The sequence below is a fragment of the Apium graveolens genome, chromosome 5, assembly GCF_009905375.1.
Source record: "Apium graveolens cultivar Ventura chromosome 5, ASM990537v1, whole genome shotgun sequence".
NCBI lineage: Eukaryota > Viridiplantae > Streptophyta > Magnoliopsida > Apiales > Apiaceae > Apium > Apium graveolens.
In genome coordinates this window covers 26056734-26079122 of record NC_133651.1, presented here as the reverse complement: position 1 = coordinate 26079122, position 22389 = coordinate 26056734, and the positions used below count along the sequence as shown (strand labels likewise).

General features: G+C 32.7%; 4 protein-coding genes across 6 annotated transcripts; all 4 read right to left on the bottom strand.

Annotated features, from left to right (window-relative positions):
* Positions 1-1511: 1511 nt before the first annotated feature.
* Positions 1512-3565, bottom strand: LOC141661550 (uncharacterized). The gene has a single exon (XM_074468561.1). The coding sequence runs from the start codon at positions 3542-3544 to the stop codon at positions 1796-1798; it is 1749 nt and encodes a 582-aa protein (XP_074324662.1). The 5' UTR covers positions 3545-3565; the 3' UTR covers positions 1512-1795.
* A 1568-nt stretch (positions 3566-5133) lies between these two features.
* On the bottom strand, positions 5134-8950 carry LOC141723715 (glutaredoxin). The gene is made up of 4 exons (XM_074525586.1): positions 8784-8950; positions 5929-6017; positions 5573-5671; positions 5134-5423 (listed from the first exon to the last, which is right to left on the bottom strand). Exons 1-4 carry the CDS (start codon positions 8885-8887, stop codon positions 5338-5340), a joined length of 378 nt encoding a protein of 125 aa, XP_074381687.1. The 5' UTR covers positions 8888-8950; the 3' UTR covers positions 5134-5337.
* A 4248-nt stretch (positions 8951-13198) lies between these two features.
* LOC141723714 (uncharacterized) lies at positions 13199-14954 on the bottom strand. The gene is made up of 4 exons (XM_074525585.1): positions 14043-14954; positions 13894-13956; positions 13729-13792; positions 13199-13458 (listed from the first exon to the last, which is right to left on the bottom strand). The coding sequence occupies exons 1-3, from the start codon at positions 14866-14868 to the stop codon at positions 13734-13736; spliced, it is 948 nt and encodes a 315-aa protein (XP_074381686.1). The 5' UTR covers positions 14869-14954; the 3' UTR covers positions 13199-13458; positions 13729-13733.
* Positions 14955-15287: 333 nt separating this feature from the next.
* Positions 15288-21263, bottom strand: LOC141723713 (uncharacterized). Of its 3 annotated transcripts, none has more exons than XM_074525583.1 (5): positions 21107-21263; positions 20579-20683; positions 19013-19268; positions 18091-18168; positions 15288-15880 (listed from the first exon to the last, which is right to left on the bottom strand). In XM_074525583.1, the coding sequence occupies exons 1-5, from the start codon at positions 21143-21145 to the stop codon at positions 15765-15767; spliced, it is 594 nt and encodes a 197-aa protein (XP_074381684.1). In that variant the 5' UTR covers positions 21146-21263; the 3' UTR covers positions 15288-15764. The 3 variants fall into 3 exon arrangements, with proteins under 3 accessions (XP_074381684.1, XP_074381683.1, XP_074381685.1); XM_074525582.1 differs by having other exon boundaries at positions 15288-15801; XM_074525584.1 differs by having other exon boundaries at positions 15709-15845.
* Between the last annotated feature and the right edge of the window lie 1126 nt (positions 21264-22389).

Here is a 22389-nt window from a genome sequence, read left to right as displayed (position 1 = left end):
CAGTGAAGTTAGCTTTTATATTTGGTTTGATGGTAACGGATTGTAAACAGATATTGCAAATGCTGAAGTTTGTTTTATTAGACGATCAGCAAATAGGGTAGCCCATTGTCTAGCAAGGCAATTTTATTTCATCTCTTATAACATCTTTGATCGTATTCATGCCCCTTCAGAGGTTTTATGAATGAATGAAAGTGTTCTTCCTTTGTCAAAAAAAGTTGTTTATTATATATTTTTTATTTTTACATTAAAATTGTATTATAAAGAACTGGGTATGATTGGATTATGATTAAATTTAATTGAATCTATACCCGGCTCAATTTATTAAACCTAAAAATTTTGTTACCCATTGAATTTAATGTTGATTGGATATTTTTAATGGGCTCAAAAAAGGATTGGGATTGTATAGGGAAAGTAAAAAATGTGTTTGTTTTTTAGTTTTTATACGTAGGTATTCATTCCATTGTCTAATAATTTTATTTGTTTGTTATATACAAATTTAAATAAAAATTTCACGGATTTTTATATTTGATCTTTTTAAGTTCTCAAGATCTCAAATAATTAGAAGAAATTCAAAATATCTACAAATTTTTATTTAATTTTTTTTTTGAAAAGATTCAAGTAATTAATCAGAAGAATTTAAAATTTTCTACAAGTTGTAGGTTAGATTAAAAAAAAAGAAAGAAATCAAGTAAAGAAAAGATTTTTCAACTAAGAAAGTTTAAATTTACTGGTAGAGAGGGGTATACCGGTAATTAAATCTTTGGAAAAAAGTATAGTTGTGAAAGTATATGCAAGTAAAACCTCTGGACAATGCACTAATGCAGTAGGTACTAGTACTACAGGTAAAAGAGTTGATGTAGATTAGAAAACTTTTTAGAATACTTGACAAGCAAAGTTTCCAGACAAGACAAGACATATTCAAGAACAAAAGATCATATGAGCTAAATGTTTATTTTAAGGAAGGGTTGGATCATCTGTTTTACAAATTACAAAGGTTTAAATATCCTCAGAGGAACTACTAAACAGTCTACACGTTCCCAGAATGGCATATTTGAAGCACAAGAGTGATCAAGTTTCTAAAAAAAAGTGGAACTAACAATGGCACATCAAAATTGCAACCACCATATAACTCGGCCTACTTAAGTTACACAACATTGTTGTATTTCATTAATTACCAGAGTTGTTGGCAATGGCACCTGCGTCTATCAGAGCTAGCTTGCTTTCTTGACATTCGTTTCTAAAATCCGTAACCAAACAATTTTCAAATTAGTGTTGGGAGCAGAATGATACTCTTGAATGGGTAATCTTGTAGTATCTATCAGTCCTCCGTTCCCTTCCATGGTATTAGAAGTTTTAACAAACTAATGAACTTGTTACGTGACATAAGCATTCGATAAATAGGCTTAGTAATTTAAGAAAAGAAGTCACTAATTAGTCATGTGAAACTATAAACAGGATTAGTAGTTTAAGAGAAGTCCGCTAATTAATCATCTGAAACCGCAAACAAATAGGAAAAATGTATTGTAAATCAACTTTATAATAAAACAGAGCTGAAATACCAAGTATCTTGGCAGTCCAATATGTAATGGATTAAGAGCGTGACCGACTCAAGTAGTAAGGGCTTATCTATATATAAATGTCTAATTTGTCTCGACTGTGCGATCCCCATCAGCATCACCTAGAAAAGCCAGAAGAGACTTGTTTGAATGCAAATGGTCTACAATTACTCAAAGTTGAGGTTGTACTACAAGTGTCTCCTGTATCATCCGTTTTCAAACTGCTACTGCGCCATTCTCTACCGTCCCACAGGTTTATTTTCTTCAACAATACAGGACGCAACTGACGTTAAGTCACAACTTGGAGATGGCTCTACAATCCCACTTTCATCAACAGCTTCCTCCCTTGCCAATGATGGGACCTCTGTACATACTTTTCCATTGGCAGTTTCCTCTTCCACTAACGGTGCTGAATCTCGCTCATTAGCTACTATCTTTCCAACTGCAACTGATTGCGGTGGACTTCCACTTAGTGTCCTACAATCATTCTCACCTTCCTCTACTATTAACTCTGCGAGCCTTTCAGATATTGTTTGACAGTCATCTCCATCTGATATTGTTCCAGAGTCATCTTCATCAGTGGACCAGTTAATATCTTCCCAAAAAAAATCAACAATTTCGTCGATTTCTTCCTTATTTTCCCCAATAGTAACAACATCATGATCCAAACCCCTGCAGGTTTCTTCCTTATTTTCCCCAATCGTAACAACATCATGATCCAAACCCCTGGATGCATCACAAGTGTTACTACATACGCCAACACTTTTCTCTTCTTCAATAGTACACGAAACTGTCCCCAGTCCACCGGAACTAGCGTCTCTTATAAGTTCCAATACACGAGTCCTCATCGTGGATACCAAGCTATCACCAACCATCTCATTAATCTTCCCTATCCAACTTTTCTCCTCACCTTCCTCACAAAACCATCTGCAAATCGCTTCAGCTATAGCCATTACAAATAATCCACAATCAAATCCATTCTTCTGTCGCGGTGTCTCCGGGCATATGAATAATCCTTTCTTCTCTGGCTGCATCCGTGAGCTTATAGATGATCCACACTCATATTTATTCTTCTCTCCCCGCATCGGTGGCCTTACAGATGATCCACAATCTAACGCATCATATAAACCACAATCTTTATCATCAGAAAATCTACTATCATCATAATCATTCTTCTCTCGCAACATCTGCGGGCCTTCATATAATTCACAATCATCTTCATATTCATTCTTCTCTCGCGGCGTCCTTGGCAATCTATATGATCTACGATTATAATCATCAGAAAGTCTACTGTCATCATAATCATTCGTCTCCCGCCACATCTGTGGGCCTACATCTAATCCACAATCATCATCATATTCATTCTCCCGCTGCATCTGTATCCATGAAATTTCTCGCTGCATCCTTCGGGCTCTACGTGATCTACGACCACAACCATTCCTCTCTGGCCGCATCCGTGGCCTTACATATCTTGGATCATCACTTGGACCATCCATATACCGCATCCATGGGAATTCACAAGATCCACATTCATAGTCATTCTTCTCTGGCCAGCCTACATATCTCGGACCATCCATACATCTTCGAGTTCTAGGCTTAATCCTTTGTGTATTTCCATGCACACAATCTTTAACAGACAAATACAACTCTCTAGCAGCAGCATCATTCGTCCTGGTACTACTACTATCATGATGAACAAACCTATCCGATTCGCGATGATACACCAACAAACTCCAGTGCTTACATCTGTACACAGTAAAAAATATCAGATTCTTGGAAGGCAACTCAAGAGACTTCAAGCAATCTTCGACAAAACCATCATCTGTAGAGTTCGACAGGAGAAAGCTGATTGATGGAGGAACGTAAAGAATCGAATCAGACGGGTGAATTGATGATAAGTAAGTGAAGAAAAACTCAATAATAACATCACTCAAATAACTGTGGGGGTCTTTAAGCTCAGCAAGATCTGATTGTTTGAATGAAATCATCGTGAAAAGAAGTTAATATTGATAAACTCAAAGGCATGCGAAGGGGCAAAGCCCTAACAGCATGAATATATATAAGCGAAGCGAGGTAATATCTTGCGTGCCAAGGAAAATAAGAATTTTAGTTTTGAATTTGAATAGGAAACAACTTCTCAAATTGAAGTATGTACAAGTACGACCATAAATAATTTATAAATAAGATTCGATTTAAGGCATCCTTTTTGTCGCCAAATCTGATATATGCCAATTACGACTTACTTTCTTAATTCGGGGAAACAATTTCAAACGAACCCAAATAAATATCACAACCTATATATGTCAATAGTTACTTTTTACTCGTTCGGTCAAAAGTAAATCGTAACAAAATTGTATACGTCTCCTTAAGTTTAGGGCGCATAAAAGCCTAATTCAATATACAAAGTACTTTATTCATGTATAACGGGAAACACTACACAATCCTACCAAAATATCAAATTGAGTAGCCTTATGTATCCAAATTTATTCCCCATTTTTTTTTATCAATAACATATGCTAGGGGTGTACGTGGTTAGGTTTAGTACGGTTGGAAGGTCAAAATCGCACCAAAACACATATAGCGATTTTCTTAAATCTCCAACCTCAGTCGCATTTACGGCTGCGGTTAATCGCGACTTTTTCAACCGCGCGGTTGCGGTTGGTGCGGATCGATTTGCAGTTCAACCATCAACTTGTACGAAAAATGATAAGTAAAAACAGTTCATTACAATTATACTTATCAAATCTTAAAAATTCATAAAAATAAAATATGCTATAAGAGTACAAGTGATTATGGGGCCTGAGCTCAAGTTTTTGTTCTTTCAATACATTATTTAAAATTTTAAATTATAAAACATAAAGTTCAACATCCCCAGCCTCAAACTCTTTATCTTTTAATTTTTATATATGGTTGTTTCTGTATTTTATTATATGTATTATGTATTATATATTATATATTATATATAGCGGTTTGCGGTTGCGGTTTGCGGTTGCGGTTCGACTATTGCGATTATTTAAAAATCAAATCCGCAGTCAATCCACGAATATGCGGTTTCTATAATTTCAAATCGCATTCGTTCCGCATTTTACGGTTTTTAGCACAAAGCGGTGCAAATGCGAGCGGTGCAAGCGATTTGTGCAATTGAGCGAATTAATTGTACAACTCTAGCATATACATAGCACATTTTGATTTAGGGGCGCATATTTTTTGCACACATAGTCCATATTATTATCAGGGAACTTAGTAATTACATACTTGATACATCAAAATGTAAGGAAGATTTTGGAAAAAATATTTGAGATTTCTAATATTTTTCTATTAAAATTTTGTACTCACCTTAATTAATTTCACTCCTAACTTAAATTAAATTCCCTCCAAACTAATATTTTTTTAAGATTTATTTATTTACTTAAAATTCATTAATTTCACCTGGTTCAAAAAATCAAATGAAATTAAAAAAAAAACTAACGCTTGAACACTATATGTTAGGAGAATTTTAGCCGAGTCCAGTTAACTTAGGCGGGGTTTTTATAAGTTGTCCAAGGACAAAGCTTTAAGAGCTCGCGGGGCACTAGAATAACTCCATAATGACAATTTTGATGCACGTGGACAATCCACTTCACAAAAAAACAACTCAAATGGACAATCAAATTACTTGGTCTACCAAGTTAAAGAGGAACCAACACCCGTAGAACACCCAAATTACACTGTTCGCACAGCAATTCATATCGTCTTGTACATTGGTGTATTTATTCACTTGTACGGTCTACAAACTTTAAACTTAAAGACTGGCAGAGTTGTTGGTAATTGCACCTGCATCCGTTAGCAGGGAAACTAGCTTGCCTTCTCGGTGTTTCTTTGTTACATCTGTAAGAAAAAAACCATCACCGTTATTATTTAAAGTGAACATATGTAATTTTAGTATTTAAATCTTTTGGTTACTTTCATTCAGTAGAGCTGGGAGGCATGACAGAAGTAAGATTTCCAAGGAATAATAACGGTATGGTTTCACTAACCATCACAGCCACCAATGTGCTTTCCACCTATAAACACATTTGGGACAGTCCTCTGCCCAGTCCATTGTGCAAGAGCTGCTTGAATGTCATCGCCGTCACCTTGTTGAATATATACAGCAACATAATTACACACTCGCAATATTTTTTTATTTTTTTTAAATTAATGTTTACTAACAAAAAAGAGTGACATGTTATTTTTATTTCACTCAAAACGGTGCATCATTCAGAGCGACAATAAAATGCCGCCTCACTAAAATAAATTTTAAATACAAATTTCTATCTATCTTAGAATAGGACAAAAAGAGGATGAGAGGAGTTCAAATTTTAGGACAAAAGTCAAAAACTATCATACTTACTTTCCTCATCCAATTCAATGACTTTGTAACTTGCACCCAGCTGGGACAGCAATTGCTTCACACTCTTACAAAATCCACACCAGGTCTTACTGACATGAAAATATGACATATGAGCACAACAATGAGATGGTTATATCGTAGTAGGATTTAAATATATAAAAAAAAAGATGGCCAAGAACAGCAGAGATGAAGTAATTAAAATAAATTGAGAATCAGAGACATGAACCACAGATACAACATACTAACGAAAAATCATTCTAGCTAAACAAAGAACCAGATTAATCCTAAATAAATATTGAACTTGTTCATTTGTAAAACATATTTAGCTCCAAGAAAACACACAATTATTATTTCCTTGCATGGAAATAATTGTAATATCATGGATTCGGCAAAAAAAGGGGATTAGGGGATACGGCACATATATTAATATTTCAATTTACAAATATATATTTGATGTTAATAATGATGAAATCCATTAACAAAACTAATATTTTTATGCAAATTAAATCAAATACATAATATAAGCATCTAAAACACAATAAGTTAAATTAAAATTCACTTGTGTTCGTAGTACAAATATTAATAAACTGAATTTTAATTGAGAATTTGAAGGATCAGAGTATCCCCAAGAATTGGAGTATCCAATATGGGGATACGCGGGGATACGGGGATTCGCTGGGTGATCGAAGAATCCCTGCTTTCTAGACAAATATTAAGAAAGTTCTTGATCTAGAAATAAGTTTATACACGGTCGAAGGAGTTCAATATCTCATTGCTCCAATAAAAAGCGTTAAAATCTTGAAATAAATACTTTACATATATCAGTTTTGTGTCTAACAACATATTTCTTTTATAAAAAAATACGTTTTTTTCGCTTATTTAACTGAAATATACGCAGAATGATAATTCGTATACACTTTTATTTCAAACATTATGTAGTACATAGGTATGTACCAACTTTAACTACATACCTCTAGCATTTTAGCCTAGTAGTTACCGCTGAGCCGCTGAGGTGTCTAAGGTTTTAACTTTTAAGACTGTGCAAGTCACCATTAACAAAAAGAGTTATACTTGGTTGTAAATTTGAGGTCTATCACAGTTCTGATTTTTGAACAAAAGAGCTCTTAAAATAGGTCTGGTACTGTTCCTACATGGGCGGTGCCGCCTGATGGTGTGTCATATAGTCATATGCACAACTAAATTACAATACAAGAATATGACACTAACTAAAATATAAAAGTCAGTATTACAACAACATATATTTTAACTTCAGTCAACAACAAAAATTACACAATCAAACTCTTGTTGGGGGCAAACATTCAAAGACAGCAGAAATGTACGTTGCCACAAACATATTCAAGGGATTCCAGTAAATGCAGATATAAACTTGGAAGAATTTTCAGTATCAAATGCAACAAGAAAAAAGATAAGTAAGCCAAAAATGTCATATTTATGAAAACTATTAATTTAATAATACAAAGTACATTTTTATAATTTTCAGTTAACAATTTTGTACACGCATCCTACCATTTGAATGGACCATCATAGTTAAACTTCGGAACACCAATAAATGGACAAGCAAAAGAAGAATTGAAAAGGCAGAAAGAGAAGCAGAAAAACTTCCGTCCTTATGTCTGTAATAAAAAACTTTTGTATCAGCGTAATAAGTACTTTTGACATTAATCTTTCTGAACAAGTTCAAATACAAAACTTTGTACTTATAATGTGACACAGGAATCAACAAATGAGGTAGATTCCAGCAATGTTATAGTGACTAAACCATAAATCTATACTAAATTATAATTAACCGGAATGTGGTATAATTTGGTATGCCTTTTTTTGGTTGGTTTGGTTTTTCCCGGTTATGACCATCGGATCTTCTTAATCAAATGATCATATGACCGTTAGAATTTAGATCCAAATTCTTAAAAAATTTACACTACTTAAGTTCTCAGGTTCGAATCACACCAACAACAAATATTTATATTATTATTTATACATAACTCAAGTTCCTAGGTTCGAATTCCGCTAACAACAAATTTTTATATTATTATTTATAACATACTAATAAGGTTAATGGTTCAAATCTAATCAATAATATACTATTTAATCTTAACTAAAATAAAATTTTTATTTAATTTTAAATAATATAAAATATAAAATCTATAAAATATTAATGAGATGCCGTGCATTGCACGGGTTTTAAAGCTAGTTAGTCATAAAACAAATATAAAGTGTGGGAAACTTAACAATAAATTTTGTCATCAAATTACAGTACAGAAAAACAATGACCATACCAAACATAATATCCTTTTTTATAGCAAACTTAGGGGGTGTTTGTTTCATGATTAATGACCCCATTAACAGGAATCGGAACCATAAATACACGTGATAATATTTGGATTAACAATTTAGTTGCATGGAACGGGAGTCCGATTCCTTTTAGGTGGGTAAATTAAACCTATCATACCCCTTGGGATTACATTTCATTTCTAGTAACCCCCGTTCCCAAACCCTCCATTCACAATTTCACATTCCTGATCCTCATTCCCAATCACCATCACGTATCCAAACGCCTCTTATAATTTATGATGTAATATCCTTCCTAATAAACCTTGGGGTGAGCTGGAATCGAACTACAAAGGATAAATAATCATATCAAATTGCTATGAGGTATAGCTAATCACATAAATCAGTTTTGGATTTTCGCTGAACAAGGTAAATAAAAGCAACAGATTAATTTCAATTTTTTTAACTTGCAACTAAATATTTAAAAAAACAACAAAATTTCATATAAAAATTGAGACAGAATAGTATAAAAAATAGGTTGTGTAATAAAGAGAAATAGAGGAGACCTGAAGACGACGACGGGAGTAGAAGAAACGATGTCTTTGGCTTTAGCGAGAGCCATGTCTATCTCTTCTTTGCTGCTACTGCTTGAACTAAACATTGACCCCATCTTTTATGTGTCTATATGTATTTATTGTGTTCTGTTAGAGAGAGAAGAGAAAGAGGAGACTTGTATCGTAATAATAAATAATGGACAGGTGGAATATGCTCTGTTTATGCATATTTGACATTTGTAATTTATTCTCCATTTAATGTTAATTTTAAAAATATTGATTATAATTATGATTTTTGTCCATATCACCTAATAAATGTGAAAATTTATAATTTTTATTTTTTCCAAATAAATAAACAATTTTCATTAAATCTATACTTATATAATATAATAGCCGAAATATAGAAAATTTGGTTCAACGGTTTGGTTCAACGATAATTCTCTAATTTTGATTATTACAAAAATAGATAAATAGTGTTATCTAATAAACTACTAAATTATTAAACTACTCCTAAATATAGTATATTTATCCTACTAAACTACGAATACAACTTATCATATTATTAAAAAATATAAATAATAGTGTTATATATCTGCTAAACTACTAAATTGTTAAACTACTAGAAATAATCTATTTATTCTACTAAATTACGACCACATGTTATTTTATTATTTTTATTATAAATTTATAATCATTATATATTTATATAAATATTTTAAAAATATAATATAACTGGATAAATAAAAATTTAAAATATTAATAGAAACCCGCGAAATATTTTAAAAATATAATATAACTGGATAAATAAAAATTTAAAATATTAATAGGAACCCGTGAATCGCACGGGATTTATGCTAGTAAAATTTAACACAATATATACAAATCTCCCACCGCTAATACAACCGGATTGAAAAATAATAACACGCTAAACACAATTAATTACTTTGTTTACTAATAGTTTAACAAATAAAATTTAAAAATTATATTAAAAACAAAATCATTGATACCCCGAGCACTCTGAACTCCACCAACATCCCTAAAAGTAACAACATCGCAATTGACCTTATCCTATAAAATTTATTGTTAGTCCAATGTTCAGAAATCTCAATCGCATAAGCCGAGGTTGGAGATACCAGATATAAGTTATAGACATATCGAAAGTGTAAGTCCCAAATGTTGAACCATGCCCGCAAGGATTGGCTCAGTTGGTTAAAAAGAGGAAAACTAACCTCTTGGTCACAGGTTCGAATCCCACGGGAGGAGAATTTATGATTATGCCTCCTGAACCAGAGTCTATCGCTTAAATGCGGTTTACCTTGATTCACGTGGTTTGCAGGCTATTACGTGAACCCGTAGGGTTTTACCCGGTGCGCACCCGAAAGGTAGCGACTGCGGGTTACCTACGATAAAAAAAGAAAATGTTGAATCATATTTGGCTGTGAAAATGTGAGCTTTTACAATAATTACCACCACTTAAAATTTGATGATGGCTTTCCAAATCCCCGAAAACATCAACAAAATTATTTTTAACAGATTTAATATCAAATAAATCCACATATAACCGAACAAAGACATAACAAAATACCCGAAAAGGAGAGACAAGACAAATAAACAAATAATTTAATATTAATTATAATTATGTTTTTTCTATTATGTGTTCATGGCTACAATATTATTTTTTATTGATAGTTTGTTATAATATTGTTACAATAAATATGCAAATTTTCAGAAATATACGGATTTGTAATTGAATTATTACAATTATATATAGTGAAATATCTAATCATATTATGATTTTATCATATTTTGATGTTTGAATAATAGTAGAACAATATAATTCTTTCATATTTATGATTTGTTAAATTTCTAATAATATTGTATTTAGGATTATATTAGAACATTATATTTATATTTATGATTTGTTAAATTTATAATCATATTCTATCTATATTTGTATTAGAACATTACATTACAATTGGTGTTTGAATGGTAGCAGAACAATGGAATTATTTTTTATTTCTGGTTGTGTTAAAAAAATATTAGACTAAAATCCGTGCGATGCACGGCTATTTTAAATAATTGGTAATTTATTATTTCATTTTAATATTTTGTTAATTATATTTGTTAAATGAGTAAGTAAAATATTATTATTTTTTAACCTGATGTCACTATATCGATCAGTGAATTATCTTTCCGTTTATACTTTTATTTTAACTTAGTTAAATAGTATAATTATTTTTACATTTTCAGTAATATTTATTATTTTGTTTTAAACCGAACACCCGACACACATATTTTTTAAAATTATATGTATATTTTTGGTGTTTAAATAATAGTAGAACACTGTAATCCTTTTATATTTATAATTTGTTAAATTTCTAATAATATTATATTTAGGATTGTATTAGAACATTATATTTTTTTATTTATCATTTGTTAAATCTCTAATTATATTCTGATTGTATTCTAATACGTTATAAATATTTGAATGATATTAAAACAATGCAATTATATTTTATTTCTGACTGTAATGGGTTTAAACTCCATTACTTGGCACGCACGCAGGCCCGTTACTTGGTACCCAAGTAAACCTAACCTGGTTATATATAATATTGATGGTCTCCTATCTTATCACATTCGCATCAGTCCCTTGTTGCACAAGGGTTCTGTATATACGTCTCTCACGTTTCATATTCATCCGGTTAGGTTTTCTCTTCACAATGATTTTCTTTAAACAATCTGATCTTGATGAACTCAGGAACGAACGCAGATACTTGAGCGACGTTTTTATCGAATTTTACTTCACCTACTTATCATCCATTCATCCCTCTGATTCGATTTTATTCGTTCCTCCAACAATTAGCTTTCTCCTTGCAAATTCCGAAGATGAAGACGACATTAAAGATTGCGTAAAGCCTCTGCAGTTGCCCTACAAGGACCTTATATTTTTCCCTGTAAATAACGGAGGCTTACACTGGAGCTTATTGGTTTATAATCGAGAATTTAACCTGTTTGCTCATCATGATAGTCTAAGCGGATTGAATAATAGTGAGGCCAGAGAGTTGTATCTTGCTGTTAGGGATTGTGTGCATGACAAAGAGAGTTTAAGATATAGGGTTGAGTTTAGAAATAAAAGAAGACAGATGGATGGTCCAAGTGATCATGTTCCGGGATATATAGGAGCCTCGACTCCACGACAGACGAATGGATTTGATTGTGGATTGTATGTCATGGCTATGGCTAAAGCAATTTGTAAATGGTTTTGTAGTGGAGTTCGAGAGGGTAATTGGTTACGCGAGATTGACAAACTTGATGATACTGTGGGAATTACAATGAGGCCTCATGTGTTGCAGCTTATTAGAGATGCGAGTGAGGGTAGATTGGGGTCAGTTTCGTGTACTATTGAGGAAGAAAGATGTGTTGATAAGGTTGAGGAGTTAACTAGCGATGAAATAGAGCTTATTCAATTTTGGGCTGATTTCGATGATCCTGTTGAACCCAAGAAAATCGAGGATGATTTACCTCTATCAGTTGCAGCTGGAAAGATAGTTGCTAACCATTCAACATCTTTAGTGAAAGAGAAAACTAACATTAAAAAAACACCACTGATTAAAGTGGAAGGTTTCAATGACAGTGAGATGGTACATGAATTTCCTAGTTGTGACTCAACTTCGGCTTCATCCAGTATCGTGGAAGAACATAAACCCGACAAAGATGTGAGTATTGTGAAACCGGACGAGAAGAAAAATATTCCCGGTACAACAAGTGATTGTGGAACATCTGGTGTCAAAAAGGAATATCTGACACAATGGCCTCCAGAAGGGAAATCAACAGTAGAGGTGAAGCAAGCGCCTCATTCATTATTTTGGCAGAATTTGCAGAAGAGACGACTGGTGTGAGGCGATGTTCTGATGGATGCGAGTAGTTGCATTTGATGGCTGAGAAAATGAGGTTGGATGGTTTAAGAAAAGTGTATGGATTGTACAAGCAAGCAGCTCTACTGAGGAAGAGAAAGCTTATGCATTACCAAGGTAATGACTGTTTCTTCTCGCATGATCTTGTTTTTTTCTTTTTTCTTTTTGAACTTCCTGTTTTCATAGACTAACGGGTTTGATCTTGTTTATTTTAACTGTTGGATTATTGTCAAGACTACTTCTTAGCTTATACTATCTCCGTTGTTTTTGAATAGGTTGTTACACTATCACCGTAGTTTGCAGTTTCCTATGATATAAGTGACTCTGTTTTCTGTTTTTTTCATTAATCCTATATCGATCAAAGTTCAATTTTCATAAGCTCTTCTTGAATGTTACTAGGAAGTCATTAGTGTGTGATGTACATGGTAGAACAATTTGTGATGTACATAGTAGATCCTGGGAGGTAGGTCTGAAATATTGATATCAATGTGTCTTTTCTTAGTTTGTCTAATATGAAATTGTAAAAGTCTGCTTAAACTGCTAAAGAATTTACAAAGAATGGAGTACTAATATGATTGCTTTTATTACAACATTGATATGATAACCCAGGAATCAAAAGTCTTCACAAGCTTGCAGCTAACAGAGTCAATCTCATCTGCACAGATTTACATGTCTGCTGACAAAAGATTCCAATTTTTTGACAGGGGAATCTGGTGAAAAAATTATAAAGCAATGACGGCCTGAAGGTCAACCTGACCCAAATTTTAGTTTTCCTGGGTCAGTTAAACAACAATCTTGTGGTATTAGAACACATCTTGAAAACACTTGCGATAATGTTACAAAAAAAATTTATATCGTAATCGAGTTCACAAATCTTAGTTCACAGCTTCAAGGGCCAACCCATAAAATGTTCTACACAGTCTGAGTTTTATTAGCCAAAACTTGCACAATAAATGATTCTCATTCCTTTAGAAGTTCAAATAACAATCTCGACCTTGTGTATCATTTCTATATGCACATGAAAGTAAAAAATTGCTAGATACCTCTTTCAGATCTCTAAATTTATTTCTGGTGTTGACATCCGAACTAGGAAACAAACCAAGTAACCTGGCATAAAAATAGCATACTAATAACTGAAGTGAAGAAGTCGCATAAAGTTTCAGAAAACTAGAACGCTACAAAGCTATAGGCTTGAAAGCAAACTGCACCTGCTAATGCAGACACCAAAGAGGATATTTCTCGGGTGGATGACGACTTCTCTGCAGCTGCAACTACTCGAAGAAATATAATTTTTCAATTGTTATGTTATCATTTTAAAATTTTTATTGCTCGAGTATGTTAAGTGATGTTAAATTACCTGTATCACAATTTGAGGTAGAATTCCAGTTTCCACACATGCACAACTCATTAAATCCATCAAGATCATACCCACAAGATCCACCGGTAGACTCACAGGCTTTACAAAATGAATCACTATTCGCTTGCACAGAGTACTTGACTCGTATCCCATACGACCACTGATCCGGTCCATCAACACGAAGGGGCGCAAGACTGTATGCGCTACTATACCCCTGGCAATCAAGCTTACTGAGATTCACAGCCTTGATTGCTTCAAACTGCACTGCACAACACTCTGGTGGTCCTGTCCCATAAGTAGAGCCTACCCTGTTAAGCCCAATCTGACTCCAAGCCGGGCACCTGTAATACTCCTCGCAGCCCATACCCGATACATTTCTACAGGGCAAGTGTTTCCCTGGGAAACCTTGGAACAGTGAAGATTGAGCTGAACATCCAAGTAGCAAGAACACATTGTCAGCCGTTGGATTTAAATACGGGGCACGCCATTTTTCGACAGCAAATCCATTACCATGACTACCAAGCTCAATGGTGTTGCAGGTTGACATGTGAGGGTCATGTAACGTGACCGAATGATAAGCATAGTCTATATCTAGCACGCGATACGATCCTGAACTAATGTGAAACATAAGCACATCATTGATGCAAAACAAAAGATCTCGAAATCCCGGATGACCACAGCCGGATCGCAGTGCAAATGGATGATCAATGGTTAAGTTCCCGCAGTAAGATCGACATGAATTCGGATGACCATAGCTTAAAGCTAGCGGAAATAGTAACAACAATGCATGAGAAATAGTAATAATGGTGAAAAAGTGTTGAGCCATAGTTGAGAGGAAATGTCAGATATGATACCTTGCTTGGATTTCGAGGGAAATGGGTAAATGCAAGGGAATGATAAGCTTTTTTAATGTAGATTTGCACAGAGCACTGCTTGAAAGAATCTGATTTAAATTGTTTATGAATTTTGCTTCAACTTTTGCTGCTTCTTTAAGAAGATTTTGGTTACTTTTGAGTGTTAAATTATAAAGGACATGATGCTGCTAGGTTGCTTTATAACTATTACCACTTTTTACTTTGATTTTGCTTGCAGAGGACCAGGGTCCAAGTTTCCATCATTTCTACTTGTAATTTATATTTAAAAAAAATTATTTGCAAACAATTCTTGGGGTTTTCTACCTTTACGCTCCCCTGAAATGTAGTACATCAAACAAAATTTTCTAAAAACATCTTTAAACGCCAAAAACGTATTTCAATAACAAAAATTACCTATTTTTTTATAAAAACTTTTCTTCTTTACATCTTACAATTCAAATTTCAAATTCAAAATGCTATACGAGAAATTAATTTAAAAATATTATTACAAGAAGATCCTGCATCAACCTTATTTTTCTTCATCCTTTAAACAAGGGATTTGATTCCTTGGATGCGTAGTTAAATTTGACCGGCAGCAGGAAGAGAGCTTCTACTTTGAAAATTTTGATCAGATTGAGCTCGAACAGAGCATGAGAAGCAGTTATTAACTCTGGGAGCAGCACTTGACTGAAATTGTAAGCTTCATATCTGGCAAGAGAAGCATACCCATGATGTCCAGAGAGATCTAGAGTGCTCAAATTTACGTTACAACAATTAAGCCACCTATTTATTTAAATTTCCTTCAAGTCTTTCAATTGCAGCACCGACCCCCCCCTTTGCTCCTTCACTTTCATCTGCCACCGTCCCCTCATTTGCTTTCTCCACAAGTTTCAAATGAAGCCAGCCTATCAAGAAAAGATTTGACAGTTTTGAGCATAATTTCCATTTCCTGAAATATTTCCAACTTCATATGATCACCCTTGTCTGCAATGCGAATTATTTCAGCACAAGAGAATGGCTACTACAACCCAAGTATTTAGTTAATTAATCATTTGAAACAGTAGGTTGGTAACACAGCAAGTCTTAGTAATTTCGACTACAACATTGAGCTTCCCTGTTCCAGAATTTAATATATAGGAAAACAGATGGAAATAAAGGGAATTGAATTCATTTCCATCCATGCTCCCAAGTTCTAAGTAGGAAGGAAAACAGATGTACTGAGATAAAATTCCTTCACTCCCATCCCAAAATGAGATGAAAGAGTAGTAAAATAACTGAAAGCCTTATGAATCTCTTTCCCTAAAACAGATACCTTATATTAACGATCCTTTCAGTTTTATTCATATTCCTTTTACTTCCTATCCTTAATATTAAAACCCAAGAGCAAAAAATGATAGATTAATAAATAGTAAAAGAAAATGCCATTTAATATATTTGCTCACACTTACAATTTGTTGGTTGTGTGAACAAGGTTTTTTCAAAATATTATGGTTGGAACTTTGGAAGTGGGCAGGAAATTGGTGGAATTAATGAAACTCTAGCAAATTTCACAACAATGGGCATACAATCCATTCTCCGGGAAGCAATCCTTTTAACGGGAAATTAGACATACAAAAGTACTTTGTTTAAAAGACAGATGTAGGCACGACCATGGTGTACCAGTCAAGTTCTTGATAGTTTTGTTATCTTTGGATCTAATTTTAGAGTACATTTTTCATTATATGGGTATTTACTTTTCCGATATTAAGGTCCTATTGTCTAAATGTACGGGGTCAACATACGTGCCTTTCGGTTAGATAATAAACTTTTTAAATAAAAAAACTTATTTTCCGGATATTGTATTTCATTGCAACTCATTAATGAAAAGTAACTCCTCACAAAAAAACAAAGAACATGCTAATAAAAGTCATTTCACTTCACATTCTTTAGTAAAGAATTAGCAAAGCAATTAGATGGCGATCTACACACATCACAAGAGAAATTAATAATGGCCAGACTTGTCACTTCAGCAATATATTTAAAACTAGTATTTACTCTTTAAGTGTAAACAATTAATGATGGATCTACCGTAGTAACAACTTTTATAAACAGAAACTGTAATTAATTTATTAGATACTCCCTCCCTATCATATTAAGTGTCCTGTTTTGATTAGTCTTTAGTCAATTTTATCATATTTTGACCGCAAATTACACTTAATTTATTATTAAATATATTTAAAAACTTACATCATTACAAAATATATCTAATTCTCTTTAAAATGTATTTTTCAATTTTTTAAAATGATACATAATTTCTTCTTAATTATCGGTCAAAAACTAGTCAATTTGACTACATAAAAGTCAAAACAGGACATATAATATGAGATGGAAGGAGTAACAACTTTCTTATTTTTCTACAAGTTTGTTAATAGCTAATAATTACTCCCTCTGGTCCTTTTTATAAGTCGTTTGAGAGAAAATATTTTAATCCATATAATTAGTCATTCACGTATACGAGGTTCATTGTTATCCTAACAACAGTTAATATACTTTGATATACTCGAAACAGCTTCCATCATTAATTTGCTTGTTTCAATTATTAACTGCACTCTACTTTTTTTTATTAATTTTACTTTTTTATTTGTGTTTTTTTAACTCTTTTATTTATATTTTTATTAATTTGTACTTTTATTAATTTGTTTACTATTTTTATTGTCATGTTAATTTTATTTTCTTAATTTTTTTTGAGTTTTTCTTAACATATATCTATTTAATTATTATGTGAGAAAGACAAAAGAGATTGACTTGAAGAATTTAAATTAATTCTAGTTGAATTTTTTTATTGTAATGTTAAAAGTTTAGTTTCAAATAATACAAAAGTTATATTTATTTTTATAAATTATACAACTGATAATTTGTTTTGGTCAAATCTAAAATAGAGAAAAAAGTAAATTAATTTTAAGTTTCGGGTAAAAAATAAGGAATAACTAAGATTTAACTTAAAAGAATTGTAAAAAGAAAACAGAAGCAATACATATTAAGGGTCACTTGTATAGGTCGTTCGTTGAGTCCATAGGGTCGTATTGATTATTGTTTCAATGTGAATATTACTTATTCCCGAGATGAGCATTAAAGAGATAAGAATAAAAGTTACAAATATCTTAATATGTGTGTATTGGCGGCAAACACCTTATAAGAAAGACCAGAGGGAGTACCTAAAGGGAAGCAGAAAGCAGCACCCAAAGCTGAACCTAACATCACATTCCTTGCACGCCACATGAGAGATCCAGGCACTAGAAACAGAAGATGAGATGTATAAGAAATTGCTAAAGAGTGGAAAATTAAGTCTAAGAATCTAATAAATCAAGGCAGGCATTTTTTTTCATTTTGCGGGACAAAATGTCCTGATCAGACCATGGACATTGCAAAGGCATGACATTCAATATGAACCAAAAAAATAGTTGATTATAACAACTTTCTTTTCTGACATTTAAAATGGTGGATGTTGCCTAGTGAGCAATGTCCACTTTCTTATTAAACGAACAACCGAGACATCCTCTTGCCGCAAGAATAAAACATGTACAACATCCACCGCCACCACCAATTTGTATTGCAAAAACATGTATCATATATGCTATGCATTTTGCCATTTTCTTTAATATTAAGTATTAACTATAATCATACTACTCAAACACATAAAACCTTAAAAGTTCAAGAAAGCGCCCATAGAGAAGTTAGCCAGACCGATACAAACACACACACACACACACAAAAACAGGCACAGGCACTAAAAGCACATAATCCACGCAACTTCGACAGATGACATGATAATTGGCTTTGAATATCTATAATTGAGAGCCACTCTTTACAAAGAATCAAATGGCATCAAGTTAACTATTAGGTACAACAGAAAAGGGCTTTGCAACAATATACTTATGATATGATTTAGATATATTTTTGCAAAAGAAAACAAATAACGGCACTATATTCAAGATAAAACAATATCCTTGGGAGTATCTGCAGAACACGAGAAAATGGATATGAACTACCCAAACTTGGGTGAGCTTCTTTTAAACTAGATAGATAGAAATTACAGTTATTTAGACCAAAATGCACCCAGTAAAAATAAATTCTTACTAATTAGACCAAATGTGGCAGCAGTGGCAGATCCTGCTCCAACAACATTGTACACATCATGAACCCCTCGTTTCTCAGCCAGCAGATTCTGTAAACCATAAAATGCAGCCGTGAACATTCCAAGGCGGACACCCCCAACTATTGACCCACGAGTTACTCTTAAAAATCGTTTCTCCATTGCATCTCTCATTAGTCTGTACTGCTCACGCTTGTCTGGTGTACTCCCAAGCTTCAGCATTACCTCAGCATCCTTGCTCTACCATAACATATCAAAGTGCTAAGAGTCACCATTGTTCTATATCATTCTCGAGGAGAACATGATGATAGCAAGATAAGATATAAGCTATGTTACTCCGACTCTTCTGTTTAGGTTACCGTACCCGTGTCGGACACTCGGACACTCGGACACGACACTTATTCCGTGTCGGATCCTTTGACTAAACTATGGACACTTTGACCAATTTATAGATCCAATATTAGTCACACTTCATATTCAAAATACATATTTAAGAAGAAAAAAGAAGCGGGAATGAGATAAAAGTAGGGTAGATACCAAATTCGCAATGTTCTTAAAAAAATCAAGTTTAATAGAAGTTCAATTGTTACTTTATTCTAAGATGTCTAATTTAACATATTTGTTTATTAATAAAATATGTCGTGTCCCCGTACCCGTGTTCAAAAATCGGATAGTGTCCCCGTGTCCCCAATTTTTAGTTTTCTAAAGTCTGACACTTGGATATGTGTCGTGTCCGACACTCCGTACCCGATTCAGAGTAACATAGGATATAAGTATATTATATATAGCAATATGATATCAAACTTTAAGAAGATCATTAGAAATATTTAGCTTACCTTATTAACTATAAATTGCACACGACCACATTAATTTTCATAAATAATCGCTGAGTTACACAACATACAATGTTATTTTACCGCTGCCCTTTTTTCATTTTTTCCCCAGTGTTATTATTCAATGATTGCATAGGTAGGAAGGCACATTAAATGGATCATTTGAACCAGTGAAAGTAAATAAATCATTTAAACTAGTGACAGATTCCTTTAACTTCTCAGGACGCGATATGAGTACACTTGTAGAATACTACAGTACAGTATTACACAATTTGGTACAGGGGGTGCACTTCCGGCCACATGAATTCTCAGTTTGCTAGAATATATTTGTATAATGTGCAATTAAATAGTCATGTTTCCCTCGTAACCATTTTAGCATAAAACCAACCACAACTCCCCAAACACAGTTGTACAAACAACAACTCACCAATGTGTAGAGTCAAAGAATTATATAAGCTTTCATCAACTGTACGCTTAATTGAAGTCTCCCAGATTTTTTTGTAAATTAATAATACGGCTAAACGATATATCTCCCATAATATTGGGTAGCAATTAAAAAAGAGACAATTTACACTGTAACTGGTAACCAAAGGTATCTGGACGCTGAACCAATTCTTCCAAGTTCCCAAGACATAAATAAAAAAAATTGTTCACCAGGAAAAATATTCCGCGCATATCCCTACTAAAACGAATTCATTTGCATAAATGAATACTTACAACAGAAGCAGATGCCTCCTTGCTACCTCCATATAACATCCCAGCAAAAACTCCAATTACGGTTGCTGTACCCCAGTTGACTGTTCCAGCCAACTTTGGAGTTCTCTATTTGCAAAAATAAAACCAAATTATTTAGAATTAGAAAAATCACTCAAGTTTGCATTTTATCACAATCGTGTCTTTAGTTACCTCCTTTCACCGCGTTATTACCTAATAAACCCCCTACTTCATTTTACGCAAACAAAATACACACGAATATTCAATTCTAAACAACTTCGAGAAACATTCCTTTTTATGATGATTTAGAGTAACATAGAGCCCGAAAATTAAGTGACACGAAAATCGTAACAGTAACAAACTGCAGGCTTTGTTAATCAAACAATCAACAAATTGAAGTTTACACTACCAGAATCATCAATCAATACATAGGGTGAATTTAATAGAAAAACAAGATTACAATAAAAAGATAATTAAAAATAAATAATTAGAGAGAGAGTGTGGGGGATATAGATACATAAATTGGGTTACCTTGGTGCTTGTATCTTCTTGTTCTTGGGTGGCTTCCATTTTAAAGCTTGATCTAGCTCACTCTAATTAAACCACGCGGAGCAAAATAAGCTGGGACTGTTTGGCTGAAACGGTTGATTCAAACCTGAAATATAAATGAATTTAATACAAAAATGTATTTAAACCTCACCAGGAAATATGTTCACTAGAAAATATAAAATTGTGAATTCGTGATCTAATATAGTATTTAAAAAAAAAAACAGATATTTACTTTTACTTATTATTTTGCATTTCATTGCATTTCAGTTATTCAAATTTCTAACAAAAATGAGAATTCATTTATTTAGATGTAAAAGTTTAAACTTTGATAATAAAAGATAAGTTTTCAATCTGTTAATTTATTTCACCGCATTTACTTAAACTTTGATAAGGTGGCCTGTTGTAATCAGGTATTTTGATATAAAATCTATATCTATATCTATATTATCTTAAAGGCTACTGATGCCCATTTAAAATTTACCCACTAAATTTACCCATAACCCATTTAATTTTTTTACGCATAAAACATTATATTATACACATATCCATGGATCTTTTAAGATTTAAATATTTTATAACCCATATACAAACTAACATATTATACAGCTAGACCCCCATAATTGTAGCAACTGATTAATACGTTCAATTTTTTTTGAATTTTAAAATTTAAACATCTTATCTAAGGAAAGATTTGCATGATTTTCTCACATCTGTTACAACACTAATTCAATGATAATTATTGATTTCTTTATTCTCTCTCATTCTTTAATTACACATTCAATTGTTTTTTTTTTTTTGAAATTTAAATTTCCTTAATTATCTCATATCCAATCAAATTATCCAATTAATATTATATGTGTCCTACTCAAGATCCACAATTTTAGCCACGAATACGATAAAACTATCTATTCAAATATATCTACCTTCAAAAACCACTATTTCAAATTATATCAGACATTTATCTCTCTCATTCTTTTTTTTCATTCTTTTTTCTTTTTATTCGACTTTTTACTCTCTTTTTTTGTAATTTTAGTATAATTTTTTGTATTGATTTGATATGTCGTCTCTTTTACTCTTTCTTTTTTGTAATTTTAGTATTATAAAAATTATTTTTCAATGGTTCCATTTTTACATTATTTTAATTATTTTTCAATGTATCTATATATATAATCTTAAAGACTGCTATTACCCATATAAGATTTACCCATTAATTTACCCATGACCCATGATCCATAACCCATTTTATTTTTTTACACATAAAACTT

Excerpts from the sequence above, each read along its gene's own strand:
- LOC141661550 (XM_074468561.1), bottom strand. The coding sequence starts at position 3,544 with ATGATTTCATTCAAACAATCAGATCTTGCTGAGCTTAAAGACCCCCAC.
- LOC141723714 (XM_074525585.1), bottom strand. The coding sequence starts at position 14,868 with ATGGCTCAACACTTTTTCACCATTATTACTATTTCTCATGCATTGTTG. Across the intron at positions 13,957-14,042 it reads TACCTCAAATTGTGATACAG|TTGCAGCTGCAGAGAAGTCG; the intron begins GTAATTTAACAT and ends TTCTTCGAGTAG. Across the intron at positions 13,793-13,893 it reads TTTGGTGTCTGCATTAGCAG|GTTACTTGGTTTGTTTCCTA; the intron begins GTGCAGTTTGCT and ends TTTTTATGCCAG.
- LOC141723715 (XM_074525586.1), bottom strand. The coding sequence starts at position 8,887 with ATGGGGTCAATGTTTAGTTCAAGCAGTAGCAGCAAAGAAGAGATAGAC. Across the intron at positions 6,018-8,783 it reads ACTCCCGTCGTCGTCTTCAG|TAAGACCTGGTGTGGATTTT; the intron begins GTCTCCTCTATT and ends TTTTCATGTCAG. Across the intron at positions 5,424-5,572 it reads GCACATTGGTGGCTGTGATG|ATGTAACAAAGAAACACCGA; the intron begins GTTAGTGAAACC and ends TTTTTCTTACAG.
- LOC141723713 (XM_074525582.1), bottom strand. The coding sequence starts at position 21,145 with ATGGAAGCCACCCAAGAACAAGAAGATACAAGCACCAAG. Across the intron at positions 20,684-21,106 it reads AAGAAGATACAAGCACCAAG|AGAACTCCAAAGTTGGCTGG; the intron begins GTAACCCAATTT and ends TTTTGCAAATAG. Across the intron at positions 19,269-20,578 it reads AGGAGGCATCTGCTTCTGTT|AGCAAGGATGCTGAGGTAAT; the intron begins GTAAGTATTCAT and ends ATGTTATGGTAG.